The 24978-nt window shown below is 38.8% G+C and overlaps 2 protein-coding genes across 5 annotated transcripts; one reads left to right on the forward strand and one right to left on the reverse strand.

Annotated features, from left to right (window-relative positions):
• Positions 1 to 3958: 3958 nt before the first annotated feature.
• Positions 3959 to 11758, forward strand: LOC149001351 (DEAD-box ATP-dependent RNA helicase 37-like). Its single transcript, XM_089136106.1, has 7 exons — positions 3959 to 4233; positions 4382 to 5315; positions 5417 to 5500; positions 7653 to 7895; positions 8229 to 8396; positions 8732 to 8845; positions 10173 to 11758. The coding sequence occupies exons 2-7, from the start codon at positions 4563 to 4565 to the stop codon at positions 10674 to 10676; spliced, it is 1866 nt and encodes a 621-aa protein (XP_088992232.1). The 5' UTR covers positions 3959 to 4233; positions 4382 to 4562; the 3' UTR covers positions 10677 to 11758.
• Positions 11759 to 11781: 23 nt separating this feature from the next.
• Positions 11782 to 23255, reverse strand: LOC149001352 (Ubiquitin carboxyl-terminal hydrolase family protein). Of its 4 annotated transcripts, XR_016170102.1 has the most exons (3): positions 20944 to 23255; positions 17625 to 18192; positions 11782 to 13329 (listed from the first exon to the last, which is right to left on the reverse strand). XR_016170102.1 is itself a non-coding variant. In XM_089136110.1 (2 exons), the coding sequence occupies exon 1, from the start codon at positions 22254 to 22256 to the stop codon at positions 20970 to 20972; it is 1287 nt and encodes a 428-aa protein (XP_088992236.1). In that variant the 5' UTR covers positions 22257 to 23255; the 3' UTR covers positions 16306 to 17822; positions 20944 to 20969. The 4 variants fall into 4 exon arrangements, 3 of the variants coding, with proteins under 3 accessions (XP_088992236.1, XP_088992234.1, XP_088992233.1); XM_089136110.1 differs by lacking the exon at positions 11782 to 13329 and having other exon boundaries at positions 16306 to 17822; XM_089136108.1 differs by lacking the exon at positions 11782 to 13329 and having other exon boundaries at positions 16306 to 17840.
• Between the last annotated feature and the right edge of the window lie 1723 nt (positions 23256 to 24978).

The raw sequence follows: 24978 nt of genomic DNA on the forward strand, positions 1-24978 counted from the left end.
TGGTTTTAGAAAATAGGGGGGGGGGGTTTTGCCCACACATATTGGCAACCATTGGCAAGTATGATTATTTTCGTAACAGTAAAAAGCGTCATCAAAACTATTTTTCCAGTCAGTACCAAAAAACCGTAGCCCATTTTCCACGACAGCAGTATAGACGACGAACACGTCAACCTTTATTTTTTTACAATGGTTTTCTTATTTTGGAATGCTTTCAAACCGTTGCAAAAAATGATTTTTTTGTAGTGAGCTATTTACATGACAAAGCTATAGGGCCATATAGGGCAATGAAACCATATGATATATTTTGAAATAACAATTCCCCCCTCCAGGCAAGTAGTTGCTTCTTAAAGGACAACGTTGATGCATTCAAATGGAAAGTTCTTAAAGTAAATTCATGCATACCTTTTGATTGTTGGGTGTTTGAAAATTTTCATGGATGAAGTTGCAAATTTATGCTTTTAAGCCGTTGATATATGTTTGACGAATGAAACAATAATTTACTAAAGGTGCGTATGGTAATGGCTAAGGAACAGTTTTTGGTGTTCTTTCGTTCTCATATCACCGAAGAATGCCAAAAAAACCTTTGGTAAAATGGGTCATTATTTCATTTTTAGAAAATGCACCAATCCAATTTTATTGTCTAAGAAGGGTTTTTACAAAACAATTTTGACTTGGTTCGTCATTCTCGAAAACAAAAAGCACGTCAAAATTAAGTCAAAAAGGGACACTCAACCCAAACTTCATTCACATACGACTTTTAATTCATTCCCACCTTTATAATATATATATATATATATATATATATATTAAATCTCTATCGCCTCAAGTGTTGTTAGCGCAAATTTTACCAACCAGTCAAAATTGTGCTCAAACCATCGTTATTTGATAAAAATAAAAATAAAACGTTATATTAAAGCAACCTAGAGGGGGGTGAATAGGTTGCACTCAATGAAATTGCCCAATTTTTCGGTTTGATTGCAAATACAAGATAAATTGTAAATTGAATGAAAGTAAGCAGTAAAAATTTAACTTGAACAAATTTGGAAACACACAATCCATAACACAAAGATTTTATAGTGGTTCGACTTTACAAGTTTATGTCTATTCCTCTCTTGCCCTCAAGAGAGATTTTCACTAGTGATTCCCTTTCAATACGGTGGGCAGAAAATCAAACCATTACAATCTTTGTCACGGGGCAAGAGCACTATATTACAATCTTTGTTCATGGGCAAGAACATCCTCTACAATTTTTGTTCACAGGCAAAAACAACTAAAACCAATTATAGTTTACCTAGACTTAGAATGAAAACAAACAAATACAATAGATGGTTAGAGATTACCTAACAAAGGGTGTGACACTTCACCCTTTGTGTTAGTGTGATGCAATGAAAGTTGTATGCCCAAATAATATGATTTGCACCATCAATGACCTTCCAACAAAACCTTCAATTACCTCAAGATTTGCTCCAATGAGCTTACTTAAACACCTTGGTATGTTATTTAAGGGTGGAGTAAGGGCAAGAGGCAAAATAAATGATTTATTGTAATTTGATAGCTTGAGAGTACTTAAGGAGTAGTTGATCAATAGATAAAGTCGAAGCCCTCAAATGGGGTGAATTTGACTTATATAGATGGCCTTCAAGTGCTTTAGCCTAACCCCCAACAAATAGAAAACGAACAAATCTTAGCCCAGATAGACTATTGTTTGACTCAGACGGACATCCGTCTCATTTAAAATATAGCTGTTAAAAATAGCCGTTGGGGCATTTTTTTAACCAGACGTAGCTATATTTGACCAGACGGTGGTCCATCTCAGACAGATGTCTGTCTAAACTTCTGTGACCAGACAAACGTCCATCTGGGACTTGACGGAGCTCCATTTGAAGCACATAATGCCTATTATAGAGAAATACAAGGACTTAATTGGTTTATAGCCAACCCTAAGCCTCATACACTCTCCAAACATGTCCTAGGTCAATATAATGACATGATATGTGTATAATCAAGTGCAATTACATTTGCTGCCTTCCACGCACACCATATGGTCCAGGTGTTGGACTCCATAAGAAATGGGTTGGTGTGCGTGGAAGGTAACAAATGAATTCATAGAAACCCGACATGCCATGTTAGGCTCTCATCTAATGCAACAAAGTAGGCCAACTCAATTAAGTTGGAGACCTCCCCATAACTTTTGGGTTAAGGTGAGTGTGGACACTGTTTTTAATCTTTACTTAGGGAAGGTTGGCTTGGGCTTTGTAATCCGAAACCACATAGGAGCCCCTATGCTAGAGGTTTCAGTGCCCAATATAGCCTCTTCCCCTCTCATGGCTGAAGCTTAGGCTCTCAGGACTGCTTTTCTCCACACTTTAGGTGAAGGGATTCATGAAGCCATCTTTGAAGTGGATTGCAGGAATCTACTTCTCCTTGTCCAAGATAGGAACAAACTTCCCCCCCCCCCCTTCACCTTTGGTTATATAGCCCATAATTTGGGATATCCATCACCTAAGCCAGTACTTTGGATCGTGTTTGTTCTCCAATATTTCTAAGGACATCAACCATGTGGCTGGTGCCTTAGCCTAAAGGGCCTTTTTGGTGGCGACTTCTACATATTAGCCCATTTCCTCTCCTTGATTGTAGTCTCTTTGTAACTCTGTTTCCTTAGCTTTGTCACCTCAATAAATTGTCTATCGACTAAAATAAAAAACAAAATAACGTTTTATTTTCAAAAGTTGCAACAAGAAATTCAAGTATGTTATCTTTTTGTCAAAGATGCTAGCTCTATGTTGCTTATGCATGCCGAGTTGTGATTGGTATATGTCGGACAGTATATCCAAAGTGGGCATCAACACAAATCTAATCTTAGCCCTCTAGGTCCACAATTCCACCTTTGCTAGTGTAAGCTCCACCTGTAGACGGAAAACTTTTGTTTGATATTTTAAGACTTTCAAGGCCGATTACCAAAAAAAATGAACCATTTGTACTAGCACACACTATTTTTTTGTTTTCCCATTTTTTTCCCATGAGTAAAGAAAAAAAAATAGAATCTAGATCACTTTTTCATCTCAAAGAGCTCATATTGTTTTTTTGACACTTCGTCATCATAATGGATATGGGATTCATGTAGAATTATTATGGTCTTACATCTAAATTATTTTATAAGTATTCAAATGTAAACCCTACCCCTATTGTGTGGTAGAGAAGCGTCAATATGTGTTTCCCCAATGGTGAGGTGATCTTCACCTTTCAAAGGAGAAATGCCAAATCATTTTCAAGATAAACTCTCATGCATGTCGAACAATGATTGGTACACGAGTCCTACGACGGCTTCTCAAGCTCCGTTCAAAAACTATTTCAATAAAAAAATCATTCTCGAAAGCACAAAATTTAGTATTTCCCATCTTATTTAGAATAACCACAAAAAAAGTGAGTTAGGTTTAGAAGGGTGGCGAATTCTCTTGGTTTAGGTAATAAATAAAGTCCTACAACTAGATTAGTTATATAATCAACGGTTTTACAAAGAAAAAGTTATATAAACAGTGACAATTAGAATCAACCTAGACTAAATGCATGCATTCGAATTGAAAATAGTCACCTTGGCTAAATTGATTATGGATCCATGGTAATATATTTTACGGTCTCGAATTGAGCTGATTGGGAGACAATAATCCATGTAGCGGATCTCATTTAATTGAATACGGTATGTATCAGTGATACGATACCACAAATATATTATGAGAAAACTTCCTTAAAAAAAAAAAAAAAAAAAAAGAAGAAGAAGATCTTATGTTATTGACTGGTGAGGACTTGCACCTAAAGAAGAGAGAAAGGATTACTGAAAAGGTACGAGGGTATTTTCGTAAGAGAAAAAACTGATATTTATAACAAAAGCATTTACGATTCAGCGTTTAATGGGGAAATCCAATATAGACCGCTCGTTATTTATGACGTCAGCCCCAAATATTACGGCGGGCGTTCCTTCCCTTTTTTTTTCTCTCGTTATTTTCGTTGAAGAGGAGAAAATTGAAAAGAAGAATTTGAATCCCATTTGGAGTTGAAACGGGGGAGAAAATTAGTAGAAAGATAGAGAAAGCAATTATTATCATTGAGAAGATATTTCGTGGTCGTCTTCCTCGATCTCGAGGTTATTTTGCCTGCAAATTATTAGGGTTTTTGACTCCGATCGCCTGATTATTTCCTCTGCGAATCATTAGGGTTCCTCAACGATACTTATAGGTACTGTACCTTACAGGTTTATATCCTTTTTCAACTTCTTGCATTCTGAGTTAATATTTAGTGTTTAAGTGTATTTTGGTTAATTTCCATTTATCATCAGTTTGACGTTTGGTCCGTTTGATCTTGTTTTTTCTTGGGTTGTGTTTAGGGTTTTGTTCTGTTGGATTCTTGAGAAAACTGAACGTTGATGGTGGAAAAAGTTGGTTCTTTTGGATTTGAAGAGGATAATTGGTTTTGGGAGGCAGATTGCTTTGGCTCTTGAGGTTTTCGTGGTTGTGCTAGGGTTCTGAGTTGGGTTTTGGCAGCGATTTGGATAGCATTGTCTAACTATGCGAACTTCATGGGCGGATTCTGTCTCTGGAGCTGAAAGCACAGCTCCAGGTTCATCTGCCAATAGCGGGGCTGGTAGCACTTCACGTCCTGCAAAGTCGTCTTATGTTCCTCCACACCTGCGTAACCGGCCACCGTCGTCTGATCCTCCTGGACCTACTGCAGTAAGTGGCCCTTCCGTCAGCAATGATAGACCAAGTTATGATGCTGCTCAAGGTGGAAATCGATGGGGCGGTCCAAGGTCTGATCTTGGCCGGCCTGGCTATGGTGGTGGTGGTGGTGGTGGTGGTTGGAACAACAGTCGTGGTGGGTGGGATCGTGGAAGGGAACGGGAAGTAAACCCTTTTGGAGATGATGCTGACGTTGATGCAGAGCCAGCATTTACTGAGCAGGAGAACAGTGGTATCAACTTTGATGCCTATGAAGATATTCCGGTGGATACCAGTGGGGATAATGTGCCACCACCCGTGAATACTTTTGCAGAGATTGACCTCGGTGAAGCTCTCAATCTAAACATACGGAGGTGCAAATATGTGAAACCGACACCGGTGCAGCGACATGCCATTCCAATTTCGCTTGGTGGGAGGGACTTGATGGCATGTGCACAGACAGGGTCGGGTAAGACCGCTGCTTTCTGCTTCCCAATTATTAGCGGAATTATGAACGGACAGCTTTCACAGAGACCTCGTGGAGCACGTACTGTGTACCCTCTTGCTCTTATCCTCTCACCAACAAGGGAGCTCTCCTGCCAGGTTGGTTTCTGATGGCACTTCTATACCCTTACAGTATGGACTCTTTTGCTAGATTTGATTATCTACTTGAATGATGTCATCATCTGCATGTCATTCTGCAGATACATGAGGAAGCTAGAAAATTTTCATATCAAACTGGCGTCAGGGTGGTTGTTGCTTATGGGGGAGCACCTATTAACCAGCAGGTTTTCATTGAATTATGTTCCTATTGGCAAATTATTATTCATTTGAATTACAACCATGATTATGTTTCTGTTATTCACATATTGCTGATATTCTATGTAAATCTAGTTAGATGCGTCTTTGCTTGCTCACCACCTTCATTTGGCCACTTTTCACTTTAGCAATTGTGGACTTTGTTAGCTTTACTTTGTGGATCTAATTGTGTTTTTGGCTTCTTTCTTTGATAGGCAATCCCCTCTTTCTGATTTGTTTTTAGCCCGTCTTCTTATGCTTATCATTATTATTATTATTATTTTTGGGGGGGGGGGGGAGGTTATGTAGTTGGGATATTCGAATCTGTTAGTAAATGATGTCGAATGTAACATTAATTGGTGTGTGTGTATTACGCCTTAAATGGGTAATGTTCTGTTTGTGGTATTTGATGTGTTAATTCTGCCCTTATGTCAATCTACATGCTGTGTGATTGCCCTTATTTCAACTTGTTTTTATTGAACCATGGTGACTATTAATCACATGGATTCAAGCTTGGATATTTTGGCACTGTAGATTTGATATGGAAATATGATTAAAAAAATTTACTTATCATTATATTTAACTAGATATGTGATGCATTAACGATTACTTGGATTGGCACAAACCCTTTGGGGAGCCCAGATGGAGATGGACTTATATCCAATTGATTTTGGCTTCAGTAGTATATTTGATTTGTTTTTTAGCTGTAATTATTATGTTTTTGGGGTCATCTTCTGTTTTTGTTTTGATAGGGTAAATAGTGGTAGATTTGACTTTTGAAAGTGGGTTGAATGAATCTCCTTCCTGATGTAGTTTTGTCTCTTATATCGTTGCTAACCAGTGTGAGAGATGAGGCCAAGTCCTTTCCCAGATTTTCATCTCAAAAGAGGATAATGTTGCCACTCTCTCTTGTTTCATTCAACTCCATTAAATGTTAAACCATATGCTTGACACATCTCAAGGAGTATTTGGATTTTCAACTTGGAGTCCATGTTAGAGTCATGCTTTATTTCAACTTGATTAATTATTTGTGAGCCTTTTATTATCGTTTTTAGATACAAGTCGTAACCAATGAATGAGAGATTTGATAGTTTGAATAAAACTAAGTTTTGTTGGTTGCTAGCAAGCACATTGTGAGGGTGTTCTCTCTAGTCTCTCCTTGCCTTTCCTATTCTTGTTTCTGTCTCTGTTCTTTAATCTTCTCTCTCATTATGCCTTTCTCTTTGTTTTTGTAGAATATTCTGTTGGATTGTGATGGCAGCTCCCCAAAAGAATTGTTTCAAACCCCTTCAGATGTAATTGACTGGGTTGAAAATTTTGGGGTTTTAATCACTGCCCGAAGGTGATTGAAACTTAGAAATCCAGATCCGTAATTTTTCCTTTGCTGATATATCGTTAAATATCTCCAAACTACCCTGAACCTTTACTGACCTATCTTAGTAATAGTAACAATATGTTTGGCTGATGCTTTGAGGTATCGTTGTTGGGGATCCAGAGACAGTTGAGTTTTCATTGGCAATTTCTGACCTTTCCATGGCACAAGTAGTGAGGACCTTCAGTTAGAATTGAAGCAACCTCCTCTCATTCTGGTTTTGGGGTTAAAGTTTCTAGACAACCTTCATTTGTTGTTTTTAGCATTTCCACTTCCTGATTTACAAGACTGTCATTGCCTTTTTCCTTTATCCCTTGTCCTTTTGTTTTATCAGCTTTTAGTTTGCCTGTTCTCAATAAGTAGAATCCTTTAGAATTTCATTTTCACTTGTTAAATAACACCTCTTACATTAATTATTTATGAGTTTGCCATTGTATTGAATTGTTGGGCAATTTGAAGCTTGGTTGGACCCTGGATTGCAATAGTATATTTTGATCTATTTTGAGTTTTAACTTTAGTAGTTAGGCTCTTTATGTCTTTATTGCTTTCTCTTAGTTTATTATCTTTGTAGTTTTATTGAGACTGGTGGTTTGCTCTGTTCTGGGTGCTGCCTCTTAGTTATATGCGTTTATTTCTGAAATTTTGGTTATATGATGAACATTGGTTATGGTTCTCTTGTTCAGACTGGTGTGGTGACGATCCATTAAATATGTGCAAGTCTATGCTGCACTGTAATTGTTTGCTGACTAAGTTCTATTGTATTTGCACAGCTGCGGGACTTGGAGAGGGGTGTTGATATTCTTGTAGCAACTCCTGGACGGTTAGTTGACTTGTTGGAAAGGGCAAGAGTTTCATTGCAGATGATCAGATATTTGGCTCTTGATGAGGCTGATCGGATGTTGGATATGGGTTTTGAGCCCCAAATTAGAAAGATTGTGGAACAAATGGATATGCCTCGGCCAGGTGCTAGACAGACAATGCTCTTCAGTGCCACTTTTCCAAAAGAAATACAGGTTTTTAGCTTTTTGCAGAAATTGTTGTCAATTTTTTTAGTTGTTTGTGTTGGTTTCTTCTTGGAAGGAGAGAGAGAGAGAGAGAGAGTAATGCTTTCCCCACAAAGAAGTTCCTTTTCATATGTTATTTAGCATTGATGTTTTGCAGTCTGTGGGGTTACTAGATATGATTGTGGTTTGTTCTCGTTGTATATCTGCTCTGATATGTCAGTGTTATGTTTTGCAGTCTGTGGGGTTACTAGATATGATTGTGGTTTGTTCTCGTTGTATATCTGCTTCTGATATGTCAGTGTTATCTAACATTTTTTTCCTGAACTTTTGGTTGTAATGCAGAGATTGGCTTCAGATTTTCTTTCTAATTACATTTTTCTAGCTGTTGGGAGGGTTGGTTCGAGTACTGATTTGATAGTCCAAAGAGTTGAATTTGTTCTTGAATCTGACAAGAGGAGTCACCTCATGGACCTTCTTCATGCACAGAGGGCTAATGGAACTCATGGCAAGGTACATTTGTAATTTTTGGTAATGTTTAGTGACCTTTTGTTTTCCTGTGAGGTTCCGTTTCCCTACTATATTTAGTTATTTACCTAACCCTGCAGCAGAAGCTCTTTTATTGCCAGAAATTCTTGCATGGATGAAATGGGGATATAGAAACCACATCTTTTTCCGTTTTATGTCACTAGTACCCCTTTAACATACCCTCTGTCCCAAAAGTAAAATAAGATAAACGTAAACTAACTGTCTTTGGTTAGCCTACTGGAGCAAGTTTCAAAGCAAAATGAATGGCAATGGTGCAACTTTGTTTGTTTTTAACTTTATTTATTTTGTTCTCCTTGCAGCAATCTCTGACTTTAGTTTTTGTGGAAACAAAGAAGGGAGCTGATTCACTGGAAAACTGGTTATGTATAAATGGTTTCCCTGCAACTACTATTCATGGTGATAGAACACAAATGGTTAGTTGGAACTACTAGTATTTCTGTCTGTTATACTGTGGAATATACCATGTCTGAATACCTTATCCGTTATCTGTATGGCTTATTGCATTTGTTTTATTGTTTGGTGGGTTCTGAGGAATGTCTGGAGTTCAGTGAATTTTATTTTATCTTTGTTTATTTTGCCTAGTTGGTTTGACAATTGATCTGAATCATCTGATTACCTGACTACATTTGGTGATCACAGAAAGTGTGCAAGGTCGTAATTGTTTCTTCTGTAGACAAGTTAACAGGACTAATTTTGACGTCTTAACTGGGAAGTGGACTGTTTAGATCAAACTGGGTGTGATGTTAGACTGCATTTTGTGTGAGACTGTTGGGGGGGGGGGGCGGGTAGTGGCCTTCGTGAAGGGCACAAAGGTGCCTAGGATATGGATCTAGGTTCAATGTTTGTGGCAGAGGCTTTTACCATAGTGCATAGGTACTGATAATATTGCAGACATATATAATTCATGCTTGTTATATAGGATAACAATCTCATGAGCGTATAATCAGTAGGGTTATGCCCATTTAAAAGGAAATGGTATGCTAAGTTACTTTATCATTTCGAGCAACACAATTTGAACTTTCTGGCCAGTAAACAAATTGAAGAAAAAATGCTGTTATTTTATTAATTACTTCTGGCATTGCATCTACTGCTTTGGCTCTAAAATAATTCAGGATGGAGGAATAAACTGATCTTGGTACTTGATATGTGGTTGAAATGTTGGGTTAGGTAACAAAATGAACTTGGGAAAAAATAATGCTGCCTGGCTACATGGATCCAGTGCAGACTTAGTCATCCCCCCCCCCCCCCCAAAAAAAAAAAAAAAAAACCAAATCCCCACCCACCATGGGCTTAGGCAGTGATCACTTGCCCATAAAATTATTACAGGAGAATTACCTGTTGAAAATGGGTACTGTGTTACATCTGGAATGGTGGTTGTGGAAACCATTTTTATGTGTTCTTCAGGATTCGAATTCTCTTGGTCATCTGTTAATTTTTACCCCTTTAATTGTTGAAATCTTTATGATGCTATCTGAAACTTACTCCTAGTTGATTTTTTGGGTAGTTTTTGGAGCTAAAGATATCCAAGTAATGCCTTGTGATTACCATGACCTGATTTTATGAGTTTGAACTGAACATGTTAGCTTTTAGCTGGAACTACTCTTGTTGCCAACAGAAATTAGAGATGAGAATTAGTTCTGTTATTTGCACAGCATCCTTTATACTAAATAGAGTCGAATTTCATTCATTATGGCTTAGGATTCCTTCTGGAGGTGGTGATGAATTTATTATTGTCTGCAGGAAAGAGAACATGCATTAAGATCATTCAAGAGTGGTGTTACCCCAATTTTGGTAGCGACTGATGTTGCAGCACGTGGTTTAGATATACCTCATGTTGCACATGTTGTCAACTTTGATCTTCCCAATGACATTGATGACTATGTCCATCGGATAGGACGGACAGGGCGTGCTGGCAAGTCTGGGCTTGCGACTGCCTTCTTCAATGAAAACAATTCCTCAATGGCCAAGGCATTGGCAGATCTTATGCAGGAATCAAACCAAGAAGTACCTGCTTGGCTCACTCGCTATGCAGCCCGAACTTCATATGGAGGTGGTAGGAATCGCCGTTCTGGTGGAGGCCGTTTTGGTGGGCGTGACTTCCGAAGAGATTTCAGTCGGGGTGGGGGGGCTACAGATTACTATGGTGGAGGAAACAGCAACAGTAGCGGTGGATATGGGGTTCCCCCTGGAGGGTACAGTGGTGGTGGTGGTGGTGGTGGAGGATATACGAGTGCGTGGGACTAGACATCCAAGTATTTGGAGCAACTGTTTTTTTCCCCCCAGATTGGTGCATACCTCTTTCCTTTTTAGTTTATAGGTTCAAAGTAATTCTTTTGTCTCAGGAATGTTGTTGAAGCCCCTTTTTGGGTTGTCCTGCAGCTGGAAGTTTTATATGATTTTTATGTAGGGATGGGGGGCTCTGGGTTTGGTACCAGCAACACCGCCCTTCATGGAGTTCGATGCTAGCAGAAATGGTAAAACAGTGTTTTTGGTTTTTGGGGGTGGGGAAGGTTGCAACAACAACAAATGGCTAACACAATAGCGTGTTTTGAGTTTATTTAATGTCTTGTTTATTTCGTTCCAAATCCCTGGTTAGGTTGTAGAATATGTAGTGGAAGGGGCCGGAGGCTCCATTTTTAGCAGTTTTTCTTCTTCTTGGAGGCATGTTCTCTTCAACCTATAATGATGAGCTGAACCAGTTATATCATGGTCATCTATCCTGTTCTGGATTTATCACCTTCTTGCTTATGGCTTGGCCATTTCTTCCCTGTTGGGTTTTCTGTCAATTGTAATATATTCGGAGTGACTCCACTGAATACAGGGCCCTTGCTGGGGAGGTAAAAAATGAAGTCTATTTTTCGTTTTTTTAAGGCTCCTCTAAATTCGTTGTTTTTAAACATTTCTTTTTAGGAACAAAGGAGCTTTTACGTACGAGGAAGTCTATTACATGTAACTTCTTCACGAGTTGTTGGTCATTGTCAATTTATTAAATTCTTTAGTGGCAGTGTTTTAAACTATTTTGTGTAATTTTTTCACTAAGGGTTGTTGGTCATTGTTAATTAATCAAAGAATAATTGCAGTGCTTAAACATTTAGCTTGTTTGTTTACGGTGAACCTTTCTTTTTGGGTCATCATTAATTGAGTCACGAGGATGGAGGCTATAGGCCTGGGGAGGGGAAGGGAAGATGCATACGGACGCATGAGACCTGCATGATTTCTTTTTGAGCCTATTTTGTGGTTCAAAAGTATTAGGGGAGCATGTTGTTCTCCCCTGATTGGGAGCTGATCCGGACTTAACATGACTTATTGAGCGGAAGATAATATAAAGCAGATAACGGTTGCAGTTTAAACTTTGGAATCGAGCATTATAATTCAAACTGCCCCTATATTAGTCTCATACTGTTCTTCCATCATAAAAACAGAGGCAAATAGGGATTCACCACACGAGAAGCATGATCATAATAGCTAAAGTTGACTGAGAGAAGCAAGTTTATCTTGCATTTTGTCCTTCTGAAAACTCAGTTTTCTTTTTGCTGCATTTCCTTGGGAACTCCATGGCTCACCTGTTTATCGTGAAAAGGACTCATGTCAAGTAAGACACTAATTGGTTTTACTGGTAGGCTTCAAGTAGGAACCAAAGGGTAAATTTCTTTAACTAGGGATTGAGGCTGCTTTGGGTCTCTCTTGTGCCTTGAGCAAAGGGTAGATCTCTAAAGAAACTTGAAATGCAACCAACGGACTTCAAGTATGCTTTCAGACACAATATTCCCAGGACATTGAAAACAGAATGGGAAAACAGAATCTTCTTACCTGAGGAACTCCATGTTCATCAAGGATGACAAAGCCACTTGTCATTGATGTTGTGCTAAATGAGTCAAAACTACTTACAGGAATAAATGGGCATAGAAAATGCACCTGAGAATTTAAGTTCAAGGGAAAGACAATGAGTGGGAGATTCGAAAATGATCTACATATATTGAGTTGTTGGGTAACCACTTTGGGTGCGTTTAATAACATTTCTATGTTAGAAGCACACTATCTTTTGCCAAAAACTTTTTTTTTTTTTTTTTTGTGTTTTTGAGCTTGGGAAATATTTTTTCAAAAATTTTGAGCGTTTGATAAATATGTTCCAAAAATATCGTTTAAATATTTTCAAAACAAAAACATATTTGATGAACACGTTCTAGGTGTAATTTCATTTTGAACAAGTAATGATAATCACAAAAATGACATTTTCATCTAATTATCTACAAAGACTGAACATATACATTTAAAAAAATGTTTACAATACATTCAAATTTAAAATCAAGTTGGCGAACAAATCTATATTTCAGCCATACCATGCCTTCTAGCCACACTTCATTAACAAGAACCTGAATAAACTACTGTGAGATTGCAACTGTCAACATTTCAACATTCCCCTTCACAGTAATCAATAAAACGACTGCTCAGTTACATCTACTGTCTAGCTATGTAACATCATACATGAGATATAAGTATAGAGGAAATTTACATCTGTACAGTTACAAATATCCTTTTAACAACAATGAGGGAGTCAATAAATTAGTACCAAACAAAGGAAAAGAAGAAGAAAATAAGGATTATCAAATAGAGGATGAATGCTCTGCCAACAACAATTCATATGGCTGCACACATGTTAAGTTGTACAGGATAACAGGCCAAATCCTAGCTTGGTATACTATTGGTGCTTGCATTTGTTGGACAAATAGAAGCAAACTTGCAATACTGACACTTCCAGTGCTCCTCTGTTGGGACATATATATGCTTCTTGGTTTCCCACCCAAAAACAAGCAAGCCCCAGATTTGACTTATAAGCCAATAAGAATTACAAGCAAACTTATATTCACCTAGCAATGAATGATTTTGGAGTTCATATCTGCACCAAACAAGAGCAGAAAGATGACTCCAAATATGTGGAGAGATGACCTGAGAAAATAGAAAAGGGACTCTGATCAATAAAGCCTCATACAAAAAATACCCAAGAGAAATTTCATAATTGTACAAATTTATGACCAGATTCCAAAAGAAACTCTCTACAGTACTGTTTCTTACATGTCCCTGAGGTTCATTGTTCATCTGGAATTTGGTCACATTACATCTCGAAAACCCTCAATTTTTTGCCTAAATTCTCCTACTTAGATCAGTACTGCACATCAAGTGGAATACAAGAAGCATATTCTCATCCTATTTTGTCCATGTAGATCCAAACGTAAATGCATCTGGGCTGTGAGAATTCAGACTGAACACAACCTCGATATTTTTCTATGGATCCAAAAAAGAACAGCAAACTCTAGTTCAGATAAACAAAACAGCAAGCTTTATTTCAGTCTCAGACCATAAACAATGTTGATTTAAAAACAGTATTTTAGTTTAGATAAACAAAACAGCAACCTCAATATTTTTCTATGGTTCCAAAAAAGAACAAGAAGCTTTAGTTCAGTCTAAGACCACAAACGATATTGATTTGAAGACCGTAAACAACTAGAGGGAATAGTTCAAAGTTTCGGTTTTCCTATTAGTTGTCGGCAATCAAGGTACCTTTCCTACAGTATTTTACTATGGATATGTTGATGTATAAAATGGCACTTGTTTTTCTTGCACTTCTCTACTGTTCTACTCTCTTTTGCAATGCAAGTTTTCTAAATTCCAAGTAATAAATTAGTCAACAAAATTTGGGAACTCTATGAAAAGACCATGTACAACTTCAACACTGCAACTCTTTCTCTCTCTCACTCACATTCATATGGGAATTCTGAGATTCCTTTTAGGGGTAAAAGAAATTTTATTAATCTGCATTGCTCTTGACAAAGAGCTCAGGAAAGAGGATGATGTATACAAGGTTATCTAAGGAAGCTCGCTGCACTTCAGTGGGAAGCTTAAGAAGCCAATTGACTGATCTGATTCTCTCCAGAGATACAAGTTATCAATTTCTCGTGTCTGGTGTATACATGGGCAAGTATAAATGTTAATGAACAGACTTTCAAGAGTCCAGAATAGGATGATGGGGACGTGGGGTTTGATTCAATGCAACAGATAAGGGAAAAGAAAGGAAAAGAAAAAAATAAATGAAAAATTAGATGATGGGTGCGGCATAGAATCTATAATCATGCGTGTGAAAACCTGCTGGCAGTGTCTGATATGTTCTTTTGGTAGGCATATATGAAGACCACATGTCAAGCTAGCTACACACTACACAGTAGTGACTAGTTAGGGTTCCATACATTTGGAAGGGTTGAGTAATTAGGATATACTCCTCTCCGGAAAATTATACAAACCATAGCCATTGCAAATAAACTGATAATCACATCATGTTCGAAGATATAGGACTAATTCTAGCTGAACCAAGTGGGTTACCACAACTCAACATGAATAGAAATCAGAGAACGAAAACTAGATGAGCAACAACATTATTATGATAGACCACTAATTAAACGGATCTATACTCCGAGGGGCAGAGTGCTCAAGACTTAGTGGTGAGGACATGTGGCAGCAGCCGAATAGCCAAGTGGGGAAACAGTTGGGCAGGGGAGTGCAAATCAGATTAAGGGAGGAGGAGAGGAAGAGAGCTGGGTATCGCAGAATTCAGTCGAGTGTTGGCTGACAGGCTTCTGTCAGAGTGGGAGGACTTACACTAGTTGTTGCGAGTTCTATTTCTCTTTTTCTTTCAATTTCTCCAGCCTTTTCCTCCAATTGCATTTCAAATCTTAATCAATCCAAACAATTCTGAAGTTCAGCAACAGCATTTCTGTTGTCAGAATTTTGGGGTATCTATCACATTATCAATTTCCTTTCAAATCAAGTTCATGAAATAGTCTAAAATCCAAATTAGCTTCAACTACTATGAAAATAAAAAATCAAAAAGAACCACCACCACTATAGTATAGTGATCTGACAAAGTTTTGAACTTATTATTGCAACACTATAGTCAGATTATACTAATCAATTAAAAAACCCAACCACCACTTTTCTTAAAACTTTTATTGAAGATGCACAAACTGAATTCAAATCCTTTCCCAGGGAGTAAAGTCACAAGAAACCTAAGAAGACCCAAGAAAGAAGACAGAAACAGAGCTAAGTCAAACCGATACCGTGTGATATTATTCTCACTCACAACAGAGTGAGACAAACATTATATTTATTTATAAGAGAGGTTACAGAGTAGCCGTAATACAATAGCAAGAAATACAAAACAGAATACATAAAGAGGACAATTGGACTAATGCTGAGTTAGAAGCTATCCCTAACAGTTCATTTGGAGCTAACAACTTTGAGTAGCTAGCTTACAGAGAACTTTCACTCAAGGTTTGTGAACTTAACAGCTCCACTCATAGGTTTCCTGATAGGTTTTTGGGTCTTCACATCAGATTTCCGAATGACCCATAAATTTGGGAGCCTCCATCTATCAGCAATCGATTTCTAACTCTTGAGAACCATTAACCATTTAGCAATGGAGGTAATATTCTTGATTAGTGACATTGATAGGGAATAGATCTCCACAATCAATAATCAAATAACAAATTCACTCCACAATCAGTAATCAAATAACAAATTCATGTAGTTATTTTACTAAATAAAAGGAATTTCATGTAATTGTTACGTTGCACAAATAAAAAACCCAGATTTTACTTCCAGAAAACTCATCCAAACCACACTTTTTGCAAACTACCCAACTATCAAAGGATTCGGATCATCACCCCTGACGGGGAGCACAGAGTGCTCAGTGCTCCCCGACAGCTTTTCCACCACAAATTTGGTGGGACCCACCTGTAAAAAAAAAAAAAACCCTCCCATCACCCCACCCCTGGGCCCCCTGTTTTTATGGTGGTAAAGCCGTCGGGGAGCACTTTGTGCTACCCCGACGGGGAGCTGATCCGGACTCACTATCAAAAGCAGATTAAAACAATACCACACGAATAAGATGGGGAAAAAGAAGCAAATATAAAACAATAATCACACAAATCTTACCTCAGGTGAAGTAAAAAATGATCAAACAACACAATATCTCGCCTCAAGTTGCACTGATGGTGTTGCCAGATGAGATTTTAAGTTCTAAAAGGAATCTTGAAGATGAGAATGGAGAGGAGAAAAAGAGCCAGGAGGTTTAACTCAGCACATCGACATAAAAGAACTCGAGTAGCAGAGAAATTGTTGAGAGAAAATGAAATCCCTCGCACGAGAAAACTTGGTTTGGGTATAGGGTTTATTGGGCACATTTTTGTTAAAACTGTTTTTGAAATGAAAAACAAGTTTTACTTGTTTCGCAAAACCTGTTTTTTGAGCTAGACTTACCACCGATCTGTTTTCTTAGCAGACAAAACCAAACTGGTTTATCAAACACATTTCAGCTGTTTTCTATTCTCACAGCACATGAAAACAAGAAAAACATTTTTTCAGAGAGTTATCAAATGCACCCTTTGTGACTCTAAACAGCTAAACAAACTCCCTCCAAAACGGCCAAAATATTTCTGAAGAAAGAAAACTTCAAGTAGATGAACTCCAGATCTCCCATTCTACCATATTCAACCAATAGTAGTAGTGCAATCATATCTCATTAACAAACTACATGTGCATGAGACTTTTGAGCACTTCTAAAATTTCATATCAGATACATTGACAAGTTAATTTCTGCGGAAGGAAGAAATGTACACTTTTGAACAGTTAACAGTTACTTTCATTATTTAAGTTACCTCAGCTACTGGTTCTTCTATAATATAGAACAATCAAAAAGAAATTTAAGTAGATAGCTTTTGCATTGGACACATGCAAGCTGGTAGCAATTTCCTTTGCAGCAAAGCTACTGGTACAGCCACTAGTCCTGCAAGTACAATTGCCAGGTATATAACAACTGTGTTGACTGCAATTGGCATGTCAATCTCAATTGCACCACCCTTGGAGAGCATTGTACCCAGTGCATTTACCACCATCCTTAGAACCATTTTTTGGAACACATCAAATGAATAAACACAGAAGAATTGTTTCGTGCACTAGGTACAACCCCCTTTTTTTTTTTCTTCTTTCTATTTCGAAGGATTGCTCTCTCTGTCTCCCCCTGAAATTGGGAGCAGAGCATCAATTTCCATATTTCATGCTAAGTAGCACCTTAGCCAAATGAATGATGGAAAATTAAGTTCATACATGCCAAATGAAAGAGCATATGGGTGAAAGGCATACCTTACTTGCTCTAGAAGTTCTCATAATGTTATGTAGTTAACAGGAGCATCTTCTAATCCTCCATCCCTCCATTTGACATACGTCTTTGCCCTATTCCTCAGATGATTCACTGGTAACAGACAGGATTCGGCAAAAATTTTCCCCTCAAGATTAAATCCAGCAGCCACGTACGAACATGCTTCGATTTGTCAGAGGTATCTACGATACACCATGGATCTTCACAAAATGTTACAAAAGCTCCTTTAGAAAAAGGGACCAATAGAACTGATTCAAAATTTTTAGATGGATTACTAATTCCAAACTTTTAGAATGCCAAAGATACAAACAGGGATTTTAGTGGAAATTATAAGACTGCAGCGGAAGACTTACATCCAGTTTCTGGCAGTGAACTTCTGAAAGATGTAGATCCATACTTATAGAATGCCAAAGATATGAATCAGGGATTTTAGCGGAAATTATAGAATTGAGTGGAAGACTTACATTAGTGTTGTGCAGTGAACTTCTGAAAGAGGTAGAAGCTTGATATAGGATCCTCATACATTGACAAGCAGCTTTCGGCCATGAATTCCTGTCAAGCTCACGAGGACATAGGCAACTAGGATTATTGGTTTTTTGATAGAATGCTAATTGGTGGCATAGTTTGTGTGTGCACAGGACCTCTTGAATATTGAATTTTGTTTTTGAGTAAGAGATATCTTTATTGAAAGAATGACATGCTGAAGTCAAATAATCGTCTTACACATATCCAATAGTCATGGAGTGGAGATCCATGCAGACTTACATGTCATGGACACAGCCTTCTGAGCAAGGGAGTGGCAATAGCATTAAAGTCCCTAGAATAAACTCAAAAGAGCAGGATTGCATATTAGATGCCAATGCCCGAATGTCATAAGCAATGTTAACCATAGCAAATGTTGGAGGATATTCTGTCCAGATACGTGATGTGGCTGGCACAATCCAATTCAAACATCACTTATTGATAACATCCTGAAACAGCCCCCTTATGCCATCTACAACTGCCTTAGCTTCACCAAATAAAATGTCCAAAAAAATATGCAGGCCCCGAAACAGCTAACAATAAAATTTCCCGAATGGTTTCTTGTTATAAAACCTCTGGCCTCATACACATTCTTCCTTAAGAAGAGCATCACATAGACACAGACACATGCACCCACACACATGCACACACACATACATGGCCGTGTGCATTGTCTAGGCAACAAGGTATTCCTTGATGCTTAAGGCATCTAGTTGCTTGGAGCATCAAATTCGCCTAGAAGTAAATGACAAACTATATAGACAAAAGAACATCCATTAAAGACTACCTGCCCAAAGCACATGTGCACACGCACACACACATGCATATGGACATGCAAATTGTCTAGGCAACAAGGCATTCCTTGATGCTTAAGACATCCAGTTGTGTTGAGCAGCAAGGGGCCTAGAACCAGCAAAAGATGGCAGACTATATAAGTTCATATCCAGGGGGGGGGGGGGGGAACCATTACTCTCTTATGTATTGTGGTTATTGAACTATAAAATATATAACACAAACAGTTTCTAATACCTGTCAGCTAGTAGATTGGTTGGGGCCAAAATTTTGTGGAGAGGCCCAACAGGTAGTATCTAAGGCCTTCTGCACCCATGTCAAATTTTGAAATGAAAGAGTGGTCATAAGTGCAAGGAAAATGACTGATTCCCTTTTAATCTTACAACTGACAGATTGGTCGCACAAATAGGTGAAACCACATAAAAACATCCTTACGTAGGTTGCCCCCAAAAAAAAAGATAGTCGGCATAATTAAACCATGTAACTATGAAATATACAATGTGTAACCAACTGCAAACCCCTAGGAGCCTAGTCCTCACTGAAGCATACCCAATGTGCCATGGTGGCTGGCCATGCTTTTGGTAACATGACTACCAGAACTTCTTCACTTGGTAGGTGACCACTGCATGCAAGATTGTCACCTCTAACACCTTTTGGTGCATTTCTAGTTTTAATGAAAAAAATATTGAATGCCAACACTTATCCAATAAACACGAACAGTAAAAGAAGACGATTAATTGATCCATCAGCATCTAGCAAAACTAATGTGCATTTACAGGGAGATCTTCTCCGTAATTGTGTGATAACCAATCAAGCTATGTTTATGCAAATGATTCTTTTAGAATGGACCTTCAACAGAATGGGAAGTCTTCAGATGAGCTTCAGTAGGAAAGATGGCATAGTATCCCCAGTGTAAAATTAGTAAATAGACTTGGGTCAGATCAACTCAGCACTGCAGAATCTCTCTTAGGTTCCCCAAAAGAGAGCCATGGTTTGATCTCCCAAACGTTTACTTTCTTCCAAGTTCGGAAGAATAAATATTTCCAATGAAATCTGATCTTTGTTGCATTAAAACCTAAAATATTCTCATTCATCATGGCTACATTCTCCGCTGCTAGCAACCTATACTTTGAAAACCTTCCTGAAAAGAGTCCCCACATTGTATTACATCTGAGAAACAGATTTAGCCCCTTTCCAGTTTTAAGTGAACTCCATTATTTTAGAAAGTTCATTGCCATCCAGTCCCTACTTTGGCAAATCATAAATTGTTCCATATTAGCAAGGGACCTCTTTACCAGGTTTTCTTTAAACATCAAGCAATTCCATCCCTGACGGAAGAGAAAAGGATGAAGAGTACTATCAAAAGTTAAACCAGGGGCTTAGAATGAGGCATCAAATTGGATGTATTTCTGTATACTGGGAGAATTTACCTAATATAGATTTACATCATGGAAAAATGCAGACTTTGTGTACAGAATGACAAACGTGTGAAGACATATTCAAATGCCTTAAATTCTAATTGGAGCAACAGAATGTAGATTGGTGTTAGGTCATGGTAAATGACAGATGGAGCTGAAACTGTAAAAAGTCATGTCTAAGAAGGAAGAACACCTTCAGAATCGAACTAAGGAAATATGATGTCAATGCAACATTGGGTTGTGACTGTAAGCAAATAAATCCATCAGCAACAAAGCATTTAACAGACAGCAGTGACAACAAAAACCAAAAGGCATATCTGCATTAGCTGCACTACTCTGAGAAGACAGATATTAATTGAACAACAAAAATCAGTTTGCAGAAAAAGAATTCATTCAAACCCATGAATCAAACCCATGAATTTTCCATCTAAGAACCATAAAATACAGATTTCAAGTTATGCAACTCATTTATGCATCACCTTACCCCCCCCCCCCCAAAAAAAAAACTCATTTATGCATCATTGTATGCATATAAAATAGAGTAACTTGATACAGCCGCAGCTAGCCTTACCCCAGGAACATGCTGTCCGATAATTGCTATTCCTCCTCAGACTCCTCCACCTCTGTGAAATCCTCCTCATAGCATTCATCGCTTGTCTCAGCACCTTCCTCCTCAGAAACTGGATCTTCAATCCCACCCATCTGACCATTTGCCAGACCCTCTTTGTCGGGAATCAAGCGCACGCCCTTACCCCGATAGAGAACCCCAGACCTCATGACATGGTAATACTTGTCCCTTATTAGGGCCAGTGGATGTGGGTTAACTAACTTTCCTCTCTGGTAACCTTCTTTTATTGCCACAGTGGTCGTTTTGCACTTCAAGGAAAGATAGAATATCCCAGGGTATCTCGTAAAAATCCGAGTAAACCTGTGAGGTAGATTCAGTTCCTGTCTCAAGGATCTTAAGTAGTTCCTCTGTGTCTTCTTGTGAATAGTCAAGCTCAAAAGCTCATGCAAAACCCCAACTACCCTTTTCTCCATAAGATCACTATTTGGGTCAAGCAGTGAGGAATCCTCATAAGGCGAAAAGTATGGCAGTTTCTGAAAATCCTCCATCCAAGCTTTCACCTTGTTTTGCCCACCGTAGCCCCTAGGGAAACTCATTGGAAATGCCAACGCCGTCTTACCCCTCTTAAATTGCCGATACGCATTGCTAGATTCTTCACTCTCATTGCTCTTCTGCAATGCCGACACAGCATATTCGTCTCTCCATCCAACAAGACTCAATGACGACAGCCCGTTCTGCGACTTAACTACGCGAAAATGATCTGGGTATTTCGGAACAATTGTGGTGGCAAAATTATCAGGTAAACCGAAATCCCATTTCAAAGGGAGGAGCGCTTTGAAGGGAATTTCTTTGCTTTTTAACATCATTAGAACCTTAGACAGCCTTTCAACGGTATTAGCCTCTTGGGCTTCATGTATACTCTGTTCTTGAGAATCCAAGAAAAGAGCTGTGTCGGTAAGGCGAAAGCAAGGGAGACTGGGATAGCGAGAATGAGGGAATTCATCGAAGAGAGTTGGGTACCTGCGGATGAAGCGTAAGACGGGAATCGTAAGACCTAAGTGCTTCTGCCAATCGGAGAAAGCCTTGGCCGGAATGAAGCCGGTGGAAGTTCGTTTGATTGCTTCTTTGAGAAGACAAGCAGCTTTGAGATCTGTTTCTCTGTCTATGATATGATCGAGACCTCTGTTCTTTACCCATTTCAATCTCACCTTCACCAGTCCCCGCCATTGAATGTGTTGACAAAGCTTGCTGGTCTCACGGGTAGGGGCTGCGCCAAGTCTCCATAGAAAGTAGAGAGCTGTCCTTGTACCTATCATCTGAACTGAAGCTCTTCGTTCTCCTCGTCTCTGGTTTCTTAGAAGAAACTTTCAAGATTTCAGGTAGTCTAAAATGCGAACCACCCAATTGACCTCAAGCATTCGAGCACTTCACCAATTAGAACTTAGAAGTCTAAAACCTAATTTGAGAAATTTTAAACATCTCAGTCCGCTGAATAAGGCAAACAGAACTATAAAATTCTTATCTTTATGCGCCTATCAGAACCAGCAGCACCAGAAGACTATAAGCACAGGCCGGTTCTTATCTCAACAGTCCATCTTGCTCTTCTTCCTCAAATCTCTCCTTCTGTCCCTTTCACCCACTGAATGAGTTGAAGTGGGAGACACGGTTGAGATGGGGTGCAGAAGATTGAGTTGCAGTGTGAGGAGACGGTGGAGATGGGGTTGCAGAGGGAGGATTACCGGTGGAGAAATAGAGTCAGGCGAAATGAAAATAGGCATTTGGGACGGACACCCTCCTGTTTGATACAATTCACCTTTGGATCAACGAAAAGTGTATTATCCTAATCTAATGGTCAATAATTTTTCATCTCTTAACTATAATATTTTTTTTCCCTCTCTCATTTAACTCATTGTTTTCTTTGAAAACCTAACTTCTGTCTTCCTCCTTAGCTCCGGCAATGGAACCGTCTCATACTCGTACGAACCATGACAGTTTGGTCACCAACGCTGTGACAGAATCATCTCTTCCTATCATATCATGTCTCCTGCAATCTTCTCCTCCCCATAAAACAACTCTAACGAGATTCTTTCCTCGTCTGAATTCAGTTTCTTCCAACTCAGAGATCACTCAATCCTCTTCCAAATAAACTCTTGCAGCAGAGACTAAATTCCTTGTTTTTCCACTTACCGGAGAACTGACAAGTTATAGAAAGTCAAAATATAGAACATTTTTTTTAGATCATATTCTAGGCTGTTAGCTTCTACTTTCTGGGCTTGTCGAGATGTTTTTGGGGTCAGTAATAATAGAGGTTTGTGATGATTTCCGTGACTCTGAAGTTGTTAAATACGTAAATGTACAGGTTTTGTGATTTTTTGGTGTGATGATTTAGATGAATTTGGTTGTAATTATAAAATTCTCAAGTATATTGAAAAACCCAAGTTCTATGGATAAAGAAATCAACAGTAGAAGCCAAATGGGTGGAAGCAATACCCCTAAAATATTTTGCGTGGGTACCCATGAAAAAGCAGAAGAGCTTCCATGGGGTCATGGAGAAGCAGAAGAGCTTTTCTTTTTTGGGATTGAAGACGATGGAGATGGAAATCGAAATGGTGTCTCCATTTTTTCTTTGTGGATTTTCGAACGTGTTGCAGAGAACAAACCAGCGTAGGCGCTAACGAGGAAGTCGGCGGAACAAGGTTTTCATTTTTAAAGAAGTATATAGTTAAATGAGAGAAAAAAAATGGTTAATGGATTATAAAGGGTAATTTTCATTTGGACCTGAGGAGGTTTATTCCATGTCATTTTTAGTCCAAATAAATGGACACTTTGCATCACACTTTGCATCTACCTCCCTGAGGTATCCAATAAGATCAACTAAGGACAAATTGTGATTTTTATGACGAAAATACCCTTATGTCTATTCTACCCTTCATTCGCGTGAACTTCTACGCGGACGGTGACGGAAGATTTTGTCTTATTTTCTCCAGTGATGCGAAGAGGAGAAGGAGAGACAGAGGGAGAGGGAGTACATGAAGAAAGTAAAGCACAAGGCGTCATAAACAAAGTACTCTCTTTCGTCTGTAGATTCTCCACATCGATTGCGACTGAGACCATCTCCACCGACGGCTCTTCTTGGGTAATCTCAAAACACTCCTCAAGAGAAACCCTCTTCTTCTTGATGGTGTTGGGTTCCTCTCTGCCGAAGAAGATTTCGTTGACTCCAAATCCTCTTTGTCCTCTTCTTTGATGGTGAATAGAAGCCTTGATTGCCCGTACAAAACATGCCATCACTAGGGTATTCTCGAGTCTTGTTCTTTGGTTCTTTGGTTCTCTGAATTTGAATTCAAGTGAGGGGACAACAAGGTTTTAGATTTTCTAGGGTTAGGAAATTTCCAGAAAATTGTTGCACGGAAGGGAGAAGAAAGGGAAAGCAGGTGGGGAGGCTCTAGGGTTTGGGCATTGTTACTTGACGAGGGAGCGAACAAACAATGCTGCTGCAACTTTACAATCACACAGGGGCTGCCACAAGGTTTCCTCCTCTGGAAGCCTTACCTCAACCCCTTTGAACCTCCTTGGTATATCGTTGGCTATACCTCTCAGCAAATTTTATTAATGGATTATCATTTTCTTCTTGCTCCACCGTGGAAGTTGTTGGAGCTGTCGTGGGCTCCATGCGGGACTGTTTTTTCCAACAGAAGAAGTATACTTGCTCCTTATAAGAGTAGCTACTATTGGAGGCGCGGCTGTGGCGGCGACGGTGGTGGTGGTTGTCGTATGAGGTCCCCCTAAATCGTCAGACTCTACGGTGGCATTCTGCCGTCAAGATCTTCGCCTGCACCAGAGAACATGGAAGATGCAAATACCCCACTCTTTTGATTTTCACCGTTTGATTTAACTGTAAAGCCATGATGCAAATCTTATGGGTAGAATAGACATGAGGGTATTTTCGTCACAAAAATTACAATTTGTCCTTAGTTGATCTTATTGGATACCTCAGGGGAGGTAGATGCAAAGTATCCATATACTTGGACTAAAAAT

The sequence above is a fragment of the Hakea prostrata genome, chromosome 10 (genome assembly GCF_041222555.1).
Source record: "Hakea prostrata isolate BN-2017 chromosome 10, UWA_Hpros_2, whole genome shotgun sequence".
Lineage (NCBI taxonomy): Eukaryota > Viridiplantae > Streptophyta > Magnoliopsida > Proteales > Proteaceae > Hakea > Hakea prostrata.